The following is a 20,564-nucleotide window of genomic DNA, read 5'->3' as shown; positions in this document are numbered from 1 at the left end:
TGTCATGGGGGTAGCCACTCCATGCAAGTGGCCAGCTTTGACCTCTGAAAAGAGTGGGCTGTCCCTTCCCTGGCAGGCTGCTGGGCATGAAGGAAAGTGACCTGCACAGTTTGGCTCTGCCCTGCTCATCACTGCTATGCAGTCCCCAACAGATTACCTCATAGGGAATGCTGATTCTGTTTCTTGTGCTGGGCAAGCTACAGTTTTCTTGAATTTCCTCACAAACATGCTATGACCAATCTTAGAGAGCAGTTGAGGGAGCCGCCTTTTAAAAAGGCATTGTTAACTTCCACTACACTTTTTAAAAAAACACAACCCTGATGCCGAGGGGTGTAAAAAGAACAACAGAGTAATATGCATTCCAGAGTTAAGGTCTGCCTCTTAATGGTGTGAATGTGACACAGTAAGATTGAATAACAAGAGCTATGTCTTACAGTGTAACCGGTTGATTCCTTTCTTTGTTCAAAATGAGCAATTTCAACACAGAACATGTCGTATTAATTGTTCTTTATGGGTGCAAATCTCAATGCTTCATGTCACTAATTAACCCGCATTATGAATGTTTGTGGGAGAATGCAGAACTGAAAGAGAAAAAGTGCCTTTGATTAACTAATAGGATTTGGGTGAACTGACTCTAATTCAGCGGTGTTTATTACCACCGAGAAAACATGAGCTAGTCCCACCACTGCATTCATTAATCTCTATGCAGGATCTTTCAACAAGATTAGCACTACATTGTCACTAGCCAATCTTCAGCATCATTTTATTTATCTTATTTAACCTGTTCTATAGCCTCAAGAACACGGGATGCGGGTGGCGCTGTGGGTTAAACCACAGAGCCTAAGGCTTGCCGATCAGAAGGTCGGCGGTTCGAATCCCTGTGACGGGGTGAGCTCCCGTTGCTTGGTCCCTGCTCCTGCCAACCTAGCAGTTTGAAAGCACGTCAAAGTGCAAGTAGATAAATAGGTACCACTCTGGCAGGAAGGTAAACGGCGTTTCCGTGCACTGCTCTGGTTTGCCAGAAGCGGCTTAGTCATGCTGGCCACATGACCCGGAAGCTGCACGCCGGCTTCCTCGGCCAGTAAAGTGAGATGAGTGCCGCAACCCCAGAGTCGTCCACGACTGGACCTAATGGTCAGGGCTTCCTTTACCTTTACCTATAGCCTCAAGAAGCTCTAAAATGGCTTGCAAAATATTCTCACAATAAAATCTAATTCAAGTCCAGTATTGGGATCAGCAGCAACCCCGTGTTTATATGGAGCCATGTTTACTTTTTCTTCTTCTGCCCCCAACCTTTGGTCTCCCCTTGTTCTCTACTAGGCAAGAGATCTCACTGAAGATACCAGAGGCAAAGGGATGGTGACAAGAAACCAAACATCACCTGGCAAGTCTTCCCATGTTGGCACCAGCTCTCACTGAAGACTTCTGAGGCAAAGGAATGGGACCAAACAACTGAAACTTGCTCACCCCCATGATAGCCAGGCCCATATGTGTGGAAATCAGTCTTGGTTCTGAGCTTTTTGTGTGTGTGTGTGTGTGAGGTGGTAGAATATATCAGGGGAGATGTGTGCTTAATGGCTGAAGAGATGGAATGCGCAAATGCTGAGTAAAACAAAGAGAAGAAAAATGTTTGTGAATTGGCAGGGCATTGCTTAGGAAGGAGGAGATTGGGCAAACCAAATTAATCTGGTGGAAAAGTAAAATAATAGGAATGCAAAAATGTATTAAAATCCTGACCTTCCTCCTCCTCACGTTTCCTCTTATACTGCTGATAGACCCCCCCCCCCTCATTTGTCACTATTTGTGGCATGTTAATGGCAATGCTCTATCGAAGCCTAGGTATAAAATTTCTAAATTTATCATTTGATTCCTTGTTTATTAAAAACATGCACCTAGTAACATTTCAGACTCTGTGTCAAGCCTACCTGCTCCACTTCATTGCCTGCGTGTTGCACTGCTTCATTATGCGGTTCTTCCAACATTTCCAAGTTTAACTCCTCTATGAATTCGTTCCTTTCATCATCCAGCCATCCTTCTTCCAGCTGTAAAGAATATATTAGTACATTACTTTCGGTTAGTGGGGAATGCATGCTAAAATAAGGTAAACCCAAATGGCAATGCCTGACTAGTTCTTTTTTTTTAATCATAATGACTCTCTTTGGAATACTGTGGTCTTGGAGCTCATCTCTCAAAAAGGCAGAGGGGGGAAAAATGATCATTAAAAAAATTGGACTCTTAGGCCTTTTATCCCTTTTTGAAACATATCACCGATTTTCTCTCATAATGAGGAGGATTGCATGCACAGAACATCATTTCCTTTCAAAATGTGCAGAAGTCATACTGCATAATACCGAAGCTGTCATGTTCTTTACTTCTAAGGGTACCAGCTTAAAAGAATCCAGAGATACTAATATATGGCCACGAGACAATTGGCTTCTTTCTCCCTAACAACCTCCACCCCAGTGTTATGCCTCACCGCCTATACCTCAACAACATCCTCATTGTGTATTTCAATCACATTTGTCTTATTGATTTCTCAGGTAAACTTCCAGTAGCAGCCACTGCAGCTACAACCACAACAACTACAACAACAAAAGAGTAATTGATTGACAATGTGCCTTTAAGACATGTTTTGTTTTCCAGCTGTTCCTTAGGGGTGCTTTTTTAAATCAATCAATCAATCAATCAATCAATCAGGAAGTGCTACTTTAAAGCATGTTGGTAAACCAACTTGCCTGAAACAGAATGAAGCCAATACTGGGCAATTTAACCCAGAGCATTTTCTGTGTGCATCTGAGTAAACTTTTCTGTATAGAAAGCGGGGGGGGGGGGTACATATAGTAGGAAGGAGGAATACTAGTGTCAATATTCTTCATATCGATTGGATAAGTTGAAAGAGTTTTCGGTAAATAAATCCAGCCATCCTTGCTGGATTCAGAAGCAGACACTCAGGAGTTAGATTGTCCCTGTTTCAAGTTCAGGGTGTGGATATTAGACAATAATTGTAATGGATATCAGATTAATCATATTTGCTGCTGGTTGATTCCTATTTGTCAGGAACTACTTTGTTAACAACAGTTTTATTCTACTAGATCCTTAATGTGCCTTAACTTGCTTTTTGATTTTACTGAAAGAAAACCTAAAGTATGTAGAAAACCTAGGTATGTTAGCTTTTTAACAGCACTATCCTATGAATGTCTACTCTAAATGTAAGCTCCACCGAGTTTAGTGGGACTTACCGTACTCCCAGGTATGTGTGCATAGGATTGCAGCCTAAGTCAGTGTTTGACTTCAGACAATGCAAGTACTTAGTCACATGCTTAACTTAGGCTGCAGTTCTATACACACTTAAGCTACACTGAGAGTATGGTCTAAGACCACCCAGAGAACTTCATGGCTGACCTGGGATTTAAACATGGGTCTCCCCAGCCCTAGTCCAATACTCTAACCATTACGCCACATCAAAAGTGCTTCTAGATCCCACTCCTGGCAGAATTAGCAGTCCCATTGCCGGAATTTAGAGCTACTTTTGTTATTTTGTATCAACCACAACCATGATGGCCATGCAAATTTTGCTAGCAATAAGCATGGGCTGAAATGGGTGATTTGTACTTGACTGTAAATTGTATCCACAAAACACTATGTCTGGATGTGCCATTGCTGTACTTTCTCGGTCGCTTCTGTGCCTAACAAAGAAGCTTGGAAACCAATGCCTTCCAGATATGCTTTGCAAATTAGGATAACATCTTTTCTTTTCCCTTGACCGTTTTATCTACACAAGAGAGGCAAGAAGAGACTAATGCTAGGCCCCAGGTAGTCATTGTTTGTTGTACAACTGAATCCCGAAAGACAGATGCATCACTGATATAAAACCCCTTAAGAGCCTATAAGCAGAATGTTTCAGCAAGCCATTTATAGTTTCAGAAAGTTATCTAAGCCTACAAGAGCCACGGCCAAGCTACATAAACCTGAGGTGAATTGCTTTCCTCTGCCATACTATACAGCTGCTTTTATCAGCACCATTTAGAATGTATAAGACTATAAAGGAAATATATGCTTCGAACTGTGATCCTCTATAACTACACTAGTCAAAGGAAGGCTTTCAGGTGACATTGAATTACATTTATTCAATGTAATTTATAGAGATTGTGCAGTTACCAGTGCTGAAAAATATCAGATCAATAACACATGAAACAAGTGGCAATATAACCAACTTTGCCTGAACCAATGACAGATGGATACAACAGGGGCAACAGAAGGTCCTTTTTGCTTTGTAGCAGGATATAAAAGGAAGTACAACTAGGTGTTTTTCTTCCACTATTCTCCCTCCTCCTTTTAGGAATCTGCACACTAACTCTGCCTTCCAAAATATGGAAACGTTTTCACAAAGCAGCAGAACCATTTTCAGTCAATGGATGATGGTTATTCATATTTGTTACAGTCCTTCAAAAATATGATTCATTCTAAACTGTGTATGAACATGATACTGTAATTCCATGTACAGTTTAATACGTGGCTCGCTGTGCAGTGAAACTTCCTTGTACTTATAAACATTCTGGAAATATGACATGTGGAAATCAGAAAAGCAGCCCATACTTAGAATTTCAGACCAACTTCTATCAAATGAGAAATCAACATGCATTTTCTGCTACATATGGGCAATTTCAATATGTTTTTGTGTTTGGTTGTGTATTCTACTAGACAATCAGCTGCATTCCTATAGGTATGTATGATTTTAAAGACTCATTCAGCTAGTACAGTGGTATTCAAGCTCCCTTTAACTTTGCATCTGCAGCTACAAAATAGTAAAAACCATCTATTCTCATTTTCTCCATTCTGACAGGAACTTCTGCATTGTCATTTCCCCGCCAGCTGTTCATTATCTGCGGATGGCAGTGAATGTATGTGCCCTGTGAGCCACCTCATTCTCAATGCATCTATTTACTCTAACCTGCATCTCTGGTCTTGCTACCAGCAGCACAATTTTCTTGCATTCGTCGCTGGAGAGCAATGCCACTGCCTCCTCCCGGTTCTGGACATCTTGGCCATTTATCTATAAAACAAATGAAAGTGGCACATTAGTTTCCATTTCCACAGTGCAACACACAATATAGAGCAAATATCAGCTCATTTGTGGCAAATGTATGGACAATGAAGCTCACACAATGGGCTCATCTTCAGCCCCCTCAGTGGTAAGTGCCTTCACTCAATTATGCGCTTACTGTAAGAGCCATATCGATCGTTGAAGGATGGCGGACATCAGAGGAAGCAGTTATGTTCATAAATGTCCAACCTGCGCCCTGGCAACATACATCTAGCAACACAATTAACCAGCCCTTGACAGGTGACGTTCATCTTTCTCTGTTCAGAGTAATGGAAGTGTCAGTCTGAGATAATAGTGCTGGTGGAAGCAAGACTGGTAATACTACAGCTGATATCAGTCATACTGGAAGCTTAGAGAGAGCCAATTAGAGGTCTACAGCATTATCTCTCACCAGGCAATACTTACAGGCCACTGCTGATTGCTGTTTCATTTAATCATTTGATATTTGTGTGTGCGCACAAACACACATGGACGGACACACACACACACACACACACGGTGCCAAAATTCATACTAGAGGCTGCAAATCCCATACACCCTTACTAGGAAGAAAACCCCGTTGAACACATTGGGACTTCTGAGCAATCATGTATGCTGTGCACACTTAAAAGTGAATCTTCAGTTGTTGTATTTTTTAATTTTCCAAGCACAACTTTGTGATAATGCCAAATGTAGCCAGTGTTAACTATGTCTTAATGAGTCTGGCAGCAAATCCAGAGGCCAGATGAACAACATACAAAATTGCTCATCTTTGAAATTCAAACCATTCGTCTTATGTGAGCATCAGCAGAGAAGATTGCAGTATCTTTATGCAGTGCAGCCAACCTTTCCCCATATCTTATCTTTCCATTTGCTTTTTTCATGAGCCTTTTTCAAGGTGTCTTCTCTCACATGATTACCATCATGTGATGGGGGGGTGGACATAGTCCCCCTCCATTGCACCACTACTCCCGTTCCCAGTCATCCAATGCGCAGAGGCAACAGCGACAAGCGCATAAAAGAGTAGAGCTGGGGAACATACCACTTTGCTTCCAGATGTGCAGTGGTGATTATAGAGGGGGGAAGAATGTCTGAACGGAGCTACAGTCATGGCGGTGAGAAAAAAATATGCATGAAACATTTACGACATCTGAAACTGAAATTTGTAAAATAAAAAAATTCCTTCAGTAGCACCTTAAAGACCAACTAAGTTTATATTTTGGTATGAGCTTTCGTGTGCATGCACACTTCTTCAGATACCTCAGATACGTATCTGAAGAAGTGTGCATGCACACGAAAGCTCATACCAAAATATAAACTTAGTTGGTCTTTAAGGTGCTACTGAAGGAATTTTTTTATTTTGCTTCGACTCAGACCAACACGGCTACCTACCTGTAACTGAAATTTGTAAGTTTAATTTTTGATTAATCGGGAGCTGCCAATGAAGGGCTCTTCAGTTGTTCTTCCCTGACCACTAGACAAATTGACTGGGGCTGACAGGAGTTGGAATCCAACAACATATGGAAGGCAATGTGTAAACTACCCCGACCTGCATTGGCGCATCAAACATAAAGTGGCTGATAGTTAGAATAATTTTGGCCAAAATATATCTCTCATCTCAAATCTCCAGGTGTCTGCATATGAAGTCACCTGTCTACATGAACTCTCAAGTCAGCATTACAATCCTCTGTTCAGAGAAACTGAAGAACAAATCAGCAGCGTATGAAATTAAGAAGCTAATTGCCTTTTAATAACTCATAAATTTCTTGTATGAATGTGATTATATATATATATATATATATATATATATATATATATATATATAATATTTACTTACTGAAACTTCCCTAAATGTGTATGAATTCAAAAGAGTTAACATATCTCAAAAGGGACCTCAACATTTTCACTTTATGTTTGCAACCAAAATCTATGAAAAATGTTTTAGAAACAGTTTCAAATTTTGTTTTATATCTATTGCATATTGGCTAGAGAATATTTTAATAAGGTGATTAATAAATGGAATGCATAAATGAGTGAGTGAGTGAGTGAATGAATGAATAAATAAATAAATAGGGATCTTCCCCGCACCTGCTGACTAGCTACGGAGGATAGGGGTTCTTCTATGCTTTCATTTTCTCTCTCCCACGGATGAACTATGACTTGCTTGCCATACTTCCTGATTCCAGTATAACCATGAAAATGTTTAAAATCATTTACAGGACTGTAAAATGTGATGTTTGCTGCAGCTTTCAGTTATCTCAGATCATTTTTCTCTTTTCTCTCTCCCTTGTTACCAATGCCTGCATTCAGAAAATACTGCAAAAGTGGAATCAGAAAATACTGCAAAAGTGGAATCTTGATGCAATTGTGCATAAGACTGCATTAGTAAGACTGTCTTGGTGTGGCATTTCATCAACAAACAGAAATGCACATGGTGCATTTTGGAGGAACGCTGCACAAGAAGCCCCCAGGCACATAACACACTCTAACAATGACATTAAGTTTGCTTTCTTGCAGTGTTTTACTACTGTGAACATATCAGCAACACAGATGAGCAAGAAGGCACAAATGAAATAGAGGAGGAAGGCCTGGCTCCAGATTCTTTTTTTGGGGGGGGAGGGAAAGACATCGTGGGCAGTTTGCCACCAGTGGGCCATTGTAAGTGCCCACCATTCTCCGCTACAGTTCCTTGGTCCCTCTTCTGTTGTATCTGCCAGCCTTGCCCATCCCTCAAAGCAGTGATGGCATTGTAATGGACCGTGAACTGAGCAGCTTCACTTGGTTCTTGGCCAGAGCTAGGAAATTCTGCAAGTGAGCATGCAGGAGAGTAGCAGGGCAGCAGTTTCAGACATCATCAAAGGACTCCAATGGAAGTGGGCCCTGGCAAAAGACCCAGTATGTTGGGTGCCCACATTGTGCCTGGGAGGAACTGAAACCCACACATGCACTGCACTGCGAAAAGGTTGGAAAACAAAAATGGATCAATGGAAAATCCCAAGTATGTAAGTCCTACTTTGACACAAGGCCACATAATTTCGAACTCCGGTATCCAAAGAGAAATTCAGATAGCAGATGTAGGAGGCTGCCTTCTGTTGCGGCAGACTTTGTGTCAGTATTGTCAGCTCAATATTGTCTGCACTGACTGTCAGTAGCTCTCCAGGGGGTCAGGCAGGGCTATCTCCAAGCCGTCCATGAAGATGCCAGGGATGGAACATGGGACATTCTGCATGCAAAGCAGATGCTCTACTAGTGAACAGCCATTCCTCGAGGACGTTTTGGAAGTGACCATGACTCCAGTGGGTTGTGTACAACAGCCATAATCCTGTGAAACAACTACGTAAAAATCCAACAACTGTATATTTCATCATACAGTGGACGCTCGGGTTGTGAACGTGATCCGTGTGGGAGGCACATTCGCAACCCGCAGCGCCGCGTCAACACACGTGCGGGGTTGCGATTTGGTGCATCTGCACATGCGCGAATGCTGAAACCCGGAAGTAACTTGTTCCGGTACTTCCGGGTTCGGCGCGGTGCGCAACCCGAAGCATCTGTAACCTGAGGTATGACTGTATTGGAATGGCTGCCTAGTGAGTAGTAATGGCAGTTTATTTGGAAAATTAGACGAACACAAGGAAGCAGTTCAGCATCCTGAGAATTTGGCCTGCAGAATCCTGTCTTTTAAAAGAATTCTTTTCACATAAACCTTGTATAATAAAATTGTCAGATCCCCTTGCTCTGAGTTATCTCACCCATAAGAATGGGTACTGAGCCAGCACATTGTCCAATATGAAAGGTACCTCCTAACCACAACTCATTTTCCGTTAAACTTAATGATCAGATTCCAACTCATATATCACATTGCCACACACATAGAAGCATAGAACCAGAGAACTGTAGAGTTGGAAAAGATCCCCAAGGGTCATCTAGTCCACCACCTGCAATGCAGGAATCTCAACTAAAGCATCCATGACAGATGACCATCCAACCTCTGCTTAAAAGCCTCCAAAGAAGGGGAGCCCAGTACCTTCCCAGGGAATCTGTTCCACTGTCAAACAACCCTTACTATCAGAACGTTCTTTCTGATGTTTAGTCAGAATCTCATTTCCTGTAACTTGAATCCACTGGTTCAGGTCCTACTCTCCAGAGGAGAAAACAAGCTTGTTCCATATTCCATGTGACAGCCCTTGGGACACTATATTTCTGTTGATGCAGCCAAGAACATCATAAGCTTTTTTTTCTTTTTGCTTCTTTTTTGCTGCTACATGAAACTGTTTCTTCATGTTAAGCTTGTGGTCTACTAAGACCCCTAGATCCCTTCCACTTGTACTTATGGCTAGCCAGGTGTCCTCTACTGTATCTTGAATCCCAATTCTGTCTTCTGCAGCATTAGCTATTCATCCTAGTTTGGTGTCTTCTGCACATTTGATAAGGATCCCTTTGCTTCCTTCTTCCAAGTTATTTATAAAGATGTTGAACAACAATGGGCTCAGGACAGAACCCATTTGTCACTTTTTTGGGAAAGCAGAATCAGCAGGATGTGTTCTGCTCCTCTTTTATCTTCTCCCCCAAGAAGAGAAAATTGAGGGACAACTCAAGCATTTGGTACCTGTGGGTACTAAATGCCTGAAGAGGGCATTTATTGTTTACCATGTTAATAATGGCTGCTAAATTTGTTATAGCTAGATTCTGGAGAATTCTTAATACGGATCATTTTATATCACGGGTATCACAAATATTGGACATAATTCTTATGGATTAGTTAACCACATTGCAAAGAGAACACTGAACCGGAATAAGAAATGATGTTTCATACAACATGGTGCAATTTTATTGAGTTTGTGGAATCTATTGAACATGGCTTCTGTCTATCAGCTTCTCATGGGGCATAGTGGAGAATTCTTAGAACTGCTAGCATAAATTTGCACATATTTTTGTATACCACTTAGCAAGTTTTTCAAATATTAAGCGGTTCAGAAATGGTTTCAATTATAAATAAATAAATATTTTCTTGAAACAGAACAACCTGCTTTTGACTGGAGCAGAACTGGCCTACCTAAGCATTAGCTTTTTGCTTTTATATCACAGTGTACACAGAACTAAAAATGCCCATAACATCAAATTGTGTTTTTAAAAAAATCATTTTCAAAAAAGGGTTCAATGTTCAGATCTGTTATGTGGCCCATTACTTTTTAGTCCCTCTCTGCAAATTCATATCAGTCCAACATCTAGTCAAAGTAAGGTACTGCAATATGAGAATTCCCCCCCTCCCCCATCATATGATGTGTGCACTGCAAAATAAAATAAAAAATCACATCCCCCACTATACAAAGAAATAAAATACTATATCCTTGCAGAAGCCCTCACACTGAAACACGACTTATTATATGCCTGCAAAGGAGGGCCATTTTCGCCAGGCAGCTTGTAGTTCCTATTGTGTTCCAGAGATTTGTTTGATTCTCAGAACTGATAGCAGAGTAAGAAATAAAGCTATGTTGCCCAGCAAAGATGTTTCCTGAGGAAATGAAAGACCTGGTGGAATAGAATCAGATTGATCTTGTAACATCCAGCAGGCTCTCAGAAAGGCTGAATTAATGCCTAGCAGTTGCAGGGTTGTTTGTACACAAGCAACTTGCTACTATCAACAAGTATCACCAGACAACAAAAGGAAAACTGCACAAATTGCATAAAAAGGATAATTGGTTCGTGCACGCGTGCACTTGCTTCAGTCCCTGTGCTGGGGAAGCAGCGGCCATGGACAGGAATGGAAAGTGTTAGGTTACTAGGGCAGGGATGTTTGATTTCATATTTTTTGACAACAGATTCTGCCACTAACATGCATTATGGGCCCCACCCCTGTCTACTTGCCATCATCTAATGTTGTTATAACACAGCTATGTCATGCTGGGCATTTTCTTCAGAATTTCCACTGGACTTGAAAAAGGCTCGATGGGAAGAAATGTGGTCTTAAGTTTCTGTTCTGTGGAGTAGGGTACGAGCTCTTCCAGGCTTTTCCTGGGCCTCCATAGTTTCTATTTAAAATGTTTTTGTTTTGTTTTTACTCAGAAAACCCTGGCAACATGAGTCCACAGTGCCCGGCTCTTCCTTCCTTCTCCTCCCTCCTCTGAAGCACTTCTCTCCCTTGTATGCTTCCTTCTCTGAGCATCCATTAGCCCCAGACCTAGTGCTGTGGCTTCCTCAATCAGCCATCATGTGCCGATGATGTAACCTCCAGGAGATGGCTTCCACTGCCATTCTATTTATATTGTTATACTTTTTGGGAGGGGGGGGAGGAAACCCTTCCTAAACTGAAGAAATTAATGAATGCCAGAATCTAGCTAATATTAGAGATATGAAATTATGAATGGAAAATACAAGTTGCAGAAGTGCGCCAGCCAGACAAGGAATCCCTGGGCTGACTTCTGCAAACCTGCCTGACCAGGGTAGTTAAGAGCAAAGTCATTAAGAGACAAAGGTGCTGATTGCTGGTCATTATCACATCTTAGGAAGGGTCTCAGGTCTGTGAAAAACAGGGGTTGCCAAGGTGACAGGGAGGGGTGTGAGGTGACAGGGGAAAGTGTCATTTTATAGAAGGCCTGGATTTTTGGTGAGAGGTGTGCTGGGAAGAAGGAGGAAGACAAAGTCTAGTCTTCTAGGAGCTGCTGGGCAAGCCAGAACTCCATGTGGGGACTGGAGGTTAGAACTATGTTGGAAGTGGCTGGAGGAGACTGCACCACAAGACCCGGAACCATGACTGACTGCTGCTTTGGACCCAAGCAAGCCCCCAACGAGAGGGGCAACGAGAGACACTCTTGGAGTATAATGTTCTGTACCCCCTCCATTGCAGACTTCCAGATGTAAATATGTGTTAATGAACCATATTTCTTAAAGACACTAGCCTCTACAGTGCCCCAATCTTAGCAACAGAAAAACAGCCCTGGGGTGAGTGCCTGGAACATCTTGGAATTTTGCAGCACTCATGAAGATTGGGGTGGCGTGATACAATATTTATATACTGGAGGAGCATCTCCACCCACATCGTTCAGCCTGGAAACTGAGGTGCTCCTCCAAAGGCCTTCTGGCGGTTCCCTCACAGTGAGAAGTGAGGTTGCAGGGAACCAGTCAGAGGGCCTTCTCGGTAGTGGCGCCTGCCCTGTGGAATTTCCTCCCATCAGATGTCAAGGGCCATCTGACTTTTAGAAGATATCTGAAGGCAGCCCTGTTTAGGGAAGTTTTTAATGTTTGATGTTTTATTGTGTTTTTAATATTCTGTTGGGAGCTGCCCAGAATAGCTGGGGAAACCAGCTATGGGTTGTTGTTGTTGTTGCTGCTGCTGCATTAATCAACAACAAAACCTATAAGCAGTTAACATAAAGCAATGTAAAATATGCATAGGAAAATAACAATAAAATTAATATTTGAAAACAAGAAGACATAACATTTTCAAAAAAACAGAAGAAGATAAAACCAGCCGTCGTAAAACAAATACTAAAATCACGTATTTGGGTGTACTTACCTCAACAAAAATTTGCCTGCCTAATATTCTACAGAAACAATGGACTGTACATTTTTGAAGAACCGTAGTGAGAAAGCATGCTCATAGTAACTTACTTGCAAAATTCTATCTCCTTCCCGGATCCGTCCATCTCGGGCAGCGATACTGTTTGGATCAACCTACATGGGGTGGAAATGCCATAGTTAGTTCTAAAATAAGTTTGCATTTAACAAGCATTTAAGGCATGGTGTGTAGCTTTTTCAGATTAGTACTTCTTTGGGAAAGGGGCAACCAATAATTTCTTTTCAGCTCTTGTGCAGCCAAGGTATAAATTTCAGAATTCATGGATATGGGAAAGCACCAGAAAATCCTTGCCAGTTTGCCAGGGATGATCGTACCCAGCACAGGATGCCAGGCACCTGAAGTCTCCTTTCCACTGCAGTGTTCAAGCAGGTAAGAAACAGGAGAGACTCCCAGGGCCTCTTACCTACTCCATATGCCACACAAAAGAAAGATGACCCCGCGTCTCTCCCAAGCCCTCACAGTATGCTAGATAACTCAGGGGAAGAAAGGGGATTGACAAGTAAACCAAATCACCATTAGCGGAACCCTAGATGTGGGGAAATGAGAGGAGTTGGAGCTTGATAATGCTCAGGGGAGACTGGATGTGTTAAAAAGTTCATACCCTTTATAAAATGTTTTGTATGGCCACTTTACCTATCAAGCTAGACTTCTGAGTCCTTATATCACAAAGGAAAATGAAAATGAAAAAAGGCATTAAAATATATGATTTACCTTTCTTCAACACTGATACAATATACTAAATGGTTGGTTTACGTAGTTAAATTTTGCTTTAACCTAAATATATCTGGAAGGCTCCATTAAAGGTTTATCAGAGTCGCAAAGCTGTTCCTTGACTAATGACCACCTTTTCCTTGATGGATATCTGAAGCCATTTATTTTTCCTTGCCATGCGAAGAGTCATTTTTTGCAGCAAAGCCTCTCTAAGCACTTGGCTTGCAAGTTACATCTTATAAAGATGACAACACCTTCCCCTCCCAAGCAGGTGTTATTTTCATATTGTGTGTTGTTGGAGAGAAAATGATGCGGAAATATTTAATCTGGTATGAAAAGAGAGCAATTGCAGCCACTCAAATGAAGGGAAAGGCAGAGTGGTTCAAAACAGAGCTAAGGAGAGCGCTTTTTAAAATTCAAAGACAGATAAAACCAGCAGAACTCTTTTTAATCTTTGCAAATCTATATTATAGGCTTCTCTGTTACCTAACTGACCTCAGCTGCTGAAGTATGATGGGATCTTTATGGGCTTCAAAAACAACCAGAAGTTTTTAATACTATCAGTACTAGGGATGGATAGGTCTGTACACCAATTTTAGACAACAAGCTAAAAATGGGAGTAAATAATGCTATAAAAGCACCGTCCAGCAGTTAGGCTGCATTTGTAAATATTGTAAATATTTTATATTTTTATTTGTTATATTTATACATCCCTCTTCCTCTGGGGATCTCCAAGCAGTCTACATACATTCTGGAGGTAGCAATCCTGACCCATATCAGGACCAAACCCTCATGGTTTCAATATATGAACTGAATGTGCCTTCGGACCAAATATTTTCACCAGATATATATTCCAGATGTAACTTCAAAACAGTACTTTCTACTCCTTGGGGAAGGGGAAGGGGCAGTGCCTGGCAGGGGAGATCTGGTCATTGGAAAAAGGTTCTAGATTTCACTGAAGCACATTTCTTGGAGCTCTCTGATATTCTGCAGCTCTGATCTACTTGGTGAGGTGCCTAATCATGGTCCACAGGCTTCTGGGTGGCTAAAAGGACGTACCCCCCCATCCTCCAATGTAAAGAACTCTAATGAGATAAGAGACAGAGAGTCCTTGTTAACTAAGGTATGCACTTGAGTAAGTACTTCAGGAAGGATTCTGAAAGGAAGCAAATAAACAGGAAATGCTCCAAGACCGCATGAATGTAGAAGTTAGAGACACAGAGGAAGCATAAAAAGAATGCATACGGCAAGGCAATTTTATTGCAGTGCAATAAAAAAAAATATTGATTGGAATGGCACCAGTGGACAGAGTCAACAATTTTGTATAGGGGTAGTTCAAGCAAATGGTATGGACCAGAAAAACAAGCAAGCAAGCAAGCAGGCAAGCAAGCAAGCAAGCAAGCAGGCAAGCAAGCAAGCAAGCAAGCAAGCAAGCAAGCAAGCAAGCAGAAGTTTGGCGAATCTAGTAAACTCTGTAAGTATGGCAGGTAGCAGAATTATTGTTTTAATTTGTGGAATGGATCCAGTTACTTCCCAGTAATCACAGCTACTCTGGTTCTGGAGTGAGATTAAAGAGAATAAATCCTATAAACTTCAAGGAGTAAGAAAAGGATCACCAGAGAAGTCAGAAAGCCGAAGGAATAAACTCTGGAATGAAGGGGCAAGTGGGAGGCATGGAGAAAAAGTTGTCAAGGAGCTGCAGGTTATCTCAAAGAGTCCAGTTAATAGTACTGTACTAAGACAATGTTTCACCTAAACAATTTGCAATTTTAAGCAACATTCTGACTTTTCAGGCAATTTGTTTCATGGTGATGTTGCATTTGACACATTTACATTAAACAAACTTGCCTGCAATGACAACTGTATCACTTGGGTGGCATAATTTAGGGAATTTGCTAACAGTTTGCATTGGCAAATTGCCAGAATTCTGGTAGTCAGGCTAGAGAAATGCTTATTTCTATTTCCCCTTTACCATCCCCCTCACAGAACTTTACCTCACTGATATAAATTCCTGTGTCTTCCTCGTCATCCGTGCGGTAGCAGACAGTCAAGCCCAGCTTCTCCTGGCTGCTAACACGACAAAGTTCAACTTCCTGCACAAAAAATAAAAAAATGCAGCACAGTCAGGTGCTTATTTTGAGACTAAAGTCTGTTACGGATACAATACTTTATATTGCGCTATAAGGGCATACGGAGCCTACCAATCACTTTACCCCAATTACCTGATTCAAGAGCGAATACTTCTGGTAGTAGTGAAAGCTATTTTCATTTAGTATTGCCCTGATCCAATTTTCATGGTAAAAGCATTCTTTCCCCAAATAAACTAAAGTGGGAAGCCATTAAGCAAAATTTGGCATGCCTTCAGGGGTGCCAAAATCAAGAACGAGAGGCTGACAATATATCACACAGTCATTTTACTTCTGTCAAGCCAACTATTGATTTATGGGTCAGGGGAAAGACAAAGTATTCATCCATCAATCAGTCAATCTCATATGATTGTCAGGCTTCCATCAGCCACATAAACCGTAAACCACAATCAGAGTTACCTGCCAAATCACATAAAGAACACAGTCTATTGTTAGGTCCAATATAAATAATAAATAATAATTGGCAAGTTAATTCATTTCACGTGGTAAGATTGTCCCCAAAGTTCCAAGATATTAGAGCTCCTTGGCTATTAAATTATTCACAAAAACATTTAACACACTTAACGAACATGAAGTTAGAAGATACCTATAACCAAATGTAAATTATATAATTTGAACTAGGAATATAGGAAGTTGTCTTATACTGAGCCAGACCATTGGTCCACGCTGCACTGACTTGTAACAGTTCTCCAGGGTTTCAGGCAAGGGACATTCCCAGACCCACCTGAAGATGCCATAGAGATTGAACCTTCTGCATGCAAATCATATGCTCTGCCACTAAACAACCAGCCTTCCCCTAAATTTGATGCCTGACTGCACCAGTGTCTTGAAGTTAAGGTAGACAAGATGACCCCTCACATCATCCTACACCAACTTTGTGCCTCCCTGAGGTTCTCCTACAGCGTCCATCAACACCAACCAGCACAACCGGATGGAAGTTGTAGTCTACAACTTCCATCAGGTTGTGCTGGTTGGTGTTGATGGGCGTTGTAGGCCAACCTCAAGAAGGCACAAAGTGGATGAAGGCTGCCCTACAGAAAGCATATGTGTATGAGTGTCTCAACAGAGATGCTGTCAGACAATTCATTACAAGACATCCCTTTCCGCACAATTTTATTTGTATGCTGCCTTTCCACTGTAGAAATATTTTTTTTTATTTGATTATATTACTAATGTAATTTACCTGGATGTAGTTGGGGCTGGGTTTTTTTTGGGGGGGGGGAGTTAGGGGAAAAACTGTATTTGATTGCTTGTATTTGGTTACATGTTGTTCTTATATAAAAAAACAATGCTCAGGGCAACCTACAACATGAAAGAAATACATAATAACAAAAGTAGTCGTAAACAATAAATAAAACATCACAACCAAACTGAACAAGTTCCAGATATATCACAAGATCTAAAATAATGATACAAAACCCCCCCCCCCACAAAAGCAACAACCCTCCCTGCGGCAAAACACCCCAGCCCAAGAGCCTGTTCAGCAGCATTGGCTTTTGCAGCTGGCGTCAGTCAGGGCCCCGCCCTCGCAGGCCAGATGGGAAAAGGCCTGCAAGGCAGGAAGCAGGTCTTCCAGGACTCACAGCCAAGTTGCTCTTACAAACTTAGCAGTACCAGATGCCACTAAGCTTTTTGCAGGGGGGGGGAGGGGGGAGCCAATTCAGTGCATACAATGATCTTGAAAGATCTACATTGGCTCCCAGTACATTTCTGAGCACAATTCAAAATGTTGGTACTGACCTTTAAAGCCCTAAACCGCCTTGGTCCAGTATACCTAAAGGAGCGTCTCCCCCCCCCCATCATTCTGCCCGGACACTGAGGTCCAGCCCCGAGGGCCTTCTGGCAGTTCCCTCACTGCGAGAAGCCAAGTTACAGGGAACCAGGCAGAGAGCCTTCTTGGTAGTGGCACCCACCCTGTGGAACGCCCTCCCACCAGATGTCAAAGAGAAAAAACATCTACCAGACTTTTAGAAGGCATCTGAAGGCAGCCCTGTTTCTCACTTTACTGGCCGAGGGAGCCAAAGTTTGTCCGCAGACACTTTTTCCGGGTAATGTGGCCAGCATGACTAAGCTGCAGTACCTATTCCCGCCGGAGCAGTACCTATTTATCTACTTGCACTTTGATGTGCTTTCAAACTGCTAGGTGGGCAGGAGCTGGGACCGAGCAATGGGAGCTCGCCCCGTCATGGGGTTTTGAACCTGCCAACTTTCCGATTGGCAAGCCCAAGGCTCAGTGGTTTAACCCACAGTGCCACCTGCATCCCATTGTTGTTCCTTTACCAGCACACTATTCAAAAACACCACATTGGTCCTCATCTTTTCTGGGGCTGGGTTCATTAATATGACTTTCTGCATTTATAAAGGTAGTTCCATGAATATAATGTTCTCAGTATTTTGCCACAGAAATGACCTTTTAGAACAATTAATTAAATGACAATGACTCATACTGTGAAGGATGAGAAACTAGGTAAAGGTCATCTTTTCCTTCTGAGTTGGAAAAGTACGTTCAGCAGAAGAGGTTATACTCTCAAAGGATAGGAGAAGAGGTTAAATTGCTCATCCTCCAGGGTGATGGAATAGTGGGCTGGGGACTATAACCTTCCATTACCAGGTTAAAAGTCGTTATTCCCTCCAGCAACTAGGTTAATACTGCAATTTCTTCAGGTGATAGAAGAGTAGGTTGTAAATGTCACCCACTGTGTTAAAACTTTTCTTTGACTTACTCCCTAGAAGGAAAAAGAAAGATTTACTCCTTGATAGAAAAAAAAAGACTTAAGTCCAATTGTTTGGGATGCTGCAAAAGTTTGCTAGAGAGCAACTATGGGGATCTTTAACCTGTATGTGAACGTATGTATGTTAAAAGTAATAATTTTCACACAGAGAGCAAATCACTAGTTATAAAATTATTGCAGTTTTCCTTGGTTGGAAAAAACAAACCAACACACACAGTTCCCTATTTTAAAACTGAACCACTCTCAATTGACTCATTACCTTAATTTTCTGATTGGGACTTGGCTTAGGAACAGGATTCGTACACACTAATTTAGTCCTTTTGCTCTGTGTTTCAAACAAAGTAAGGATAGACATATGGGGAACTATTTATGTGGCTTGATATAGACTCTGCTTAGATTGATAATACCCGGAAATATGTAGGTAATAAATAAATACCGGAAACCACCCATTAGTGTATTGGAAGGATGTTAACTGAAAACCAATAATGAGCATTGCTTGTGCTTCTAAGAAATGGAGACAAAAGAACATCTGCATTATTTTTGTCTTGCCCTTATCAGACCTAAAACTTTAGAATATATTTTGTGGGAAATATCTTTATGACCTCTGCTTCTCAGAGTTGTTCATTTGCTAACTTATGAGATGTCCATAGACACGACTCACACATTTTTACACCTATTTTCCCACAGTCACAGCTAGAATCTTGCTTGTAAGAAAAGAACATTGCATTGATGCTGAATTCCGCACGCGGTGCAAATGTTTGTGCCTCATCTTCTTCACTTGTGCAGATCAAGGAATATACATGCAGCAATGCTGAATCCTATCTCTTCAGTTCCACCATGGCTGCCCATCTCTATTTTGTGCATGTGAAATGCATTAAATTCAGCCCCACTGTATTTGCAGTAAACTAAAATATTCATTTCAGTCAATTAGCAGACACGGGATGTCTCTTGTTTTCATAAATATTCTTCCCTATGGCAAATGGAAGGCCCATACATGTCAATGCCATTATGTATAATACATGGAGTTTGAGACTGCAAGACGCCCAAGAAGGTATTGTCACAACAAACTACCCTATCCTTTCAGAACTACTGTCTCTACTAAAGCACCAAGTCAATTTCCTTTATGTATTAATAGTTAGGAAACATAAACATAACAGATGGCTACAACAGAAGATTCGGTGGGGAGGGGGGAACCTGTTGGGGGAACAAACACCTCTCTGCCTTCAAACTACCGTAACTAGAGAATTGTAGCACCATTATTACTGTTACTACTATCACAATTTGCAAGAGTTTGAAGTGGTACAAATGGATTTCCTACCACAGTTATATGCAGCATTAGCTAATACAAGCAATGGCTATCTAATCAGACAACCTGCAAAAGTTACTCATGTCACTCTTCATGGGAAGAGGTGGGAATTGGTGGCAACCACATCTGAAGGGCATCGGGTTGGAGAAGATCTAGACACTGAAAACAGTAACACGAAGTGGCTCTTATTTTGTAATAGACATGTAATAGACATGTGCTGTAAGTCCCACTGCGTTCAATGGGGCTTATTCCCAGGCAAGACAATTTTACTGGGGGGCAGAAGGGATAAAGCATTTTATAGGAAATGTTTCAAAAGCTACATATTGTGATTCTGCCACAGTATATGTATGAAGCATTACTATACTGATGCAAATGCAAGAAACCAATGCCAGACTTTATACAGAGTTATGCCAAGGTTCCATTTCTTTCCTTAACCAAGAGTCATGTTTATATTTCTACATTTCTTATATGTTTAGTTAAGTTTATGAACACTGACCTCCACTCCTTTTTAAAAGAAAGCACTGAACTCCTATTCCTTAGACATTTTCATTGTGGGAGGTAATGAACATCTTAGGATTTTATCAGCATCTATTCCAGTTACCCCTTGAGCTTTTCTAGTTTGCAGAATTTACAGCCTATCCTGCCAAAATGTCTACAGAGAATTGGCAAAGTTCAAGATTTCTCTTTTAAAGCCACTGAAATTCTTCACTTGTGAAAACAACTTAACGTAATAGTCCTCCTTTTCCTTCTCCAACGTTCCCAGAGTGTTATGATATTCAGATTTCACATCAGCAATGCATGTGCGGCTATTTGGATGGAAATAGAAAAGCTATGGAGCAAGACAACCTCAATGTAAACAAGCTGGAGCTGCTGGCGGTTGTGCATTTAACAAAATAAAATTGCATTCCCCACTGTATTTCCACTTATCAATTTTGACAGAAGACCGTTTTGGCTTCTCATATACAGAATTGAAAAGGACAAATCACACTGGATGCCAGTTTTACCCAGA

The 20,564-nt window shown here is 41.4% G+C and overlaps 1 protein-coding gene and 1 long non-coding RNA gene across 2 annotated transcripts in view; one reads left to right on the top strand and one right to left on the bottom strand.

Moving 5' to 3' along the window:
• Positions 1–1,775, top strand: part of LOC148684563 (uncharacterized) — a 60,424-nt gene extending 58,649 nt beyond the window's left edge. Inside the window, exon 2 of the long non-coding RNA XR_015951779.1 lies at positions 1,321–1,775. This is a non-coding gene — a long non-coding RNA (uncharacterized LOC148684563). The remainder of the gene's footprint in view (positions 1–1,320) is intronic.
• PDZRN4 (PDZ domain containing ring finger 4) overlaps positions 1–20,564 on the bottom strand; it is a 213,805-nt gene that overhangs the window by 6,841 nt on the left and 186,400 nt on the right. Inside the window, exons 6-9 of the mRNA XM_060279601.2 lie at positions 15,365–15,463; positions 12,692–12,754; positions 4,952–5,053; positions 1,926–2,042 (exon numbers count right to left, since the gene is read on the bottom strand). Coding sequence (XP_060135584.2) covers positions 1,926–2,042; positions 4,952–5,053; positions 12,692–12,754; positions 15,365–15,463 — 381 coding nt within the window. The remainder of the gene's footprint in view (positions 1–1,925; positions 2,043–4,951; positions 5,054–12,691; positions 12,755–15,364; positions 15,464–20,564) is intronic.

Source organism: Zootoca vivipara, chromosome 9, assembly GCF_965207765.1.
Source record: "Zootoca vivipara chromosome 9, rZooViv2.hap1.1, whole genome shotgun sequence".
Taxonomy (NCBI): domain Eukaryota; kingdom Metazoa; phylum Chordata; class Lepidosauria; order Squamata; family Lacertidae; genus Zootoca; species Zootoca vivipara.
Note: the sequence above shows the minus strand (reverse complement) of the source record. Positions and strands in the feature narration are given on the sequence as shown.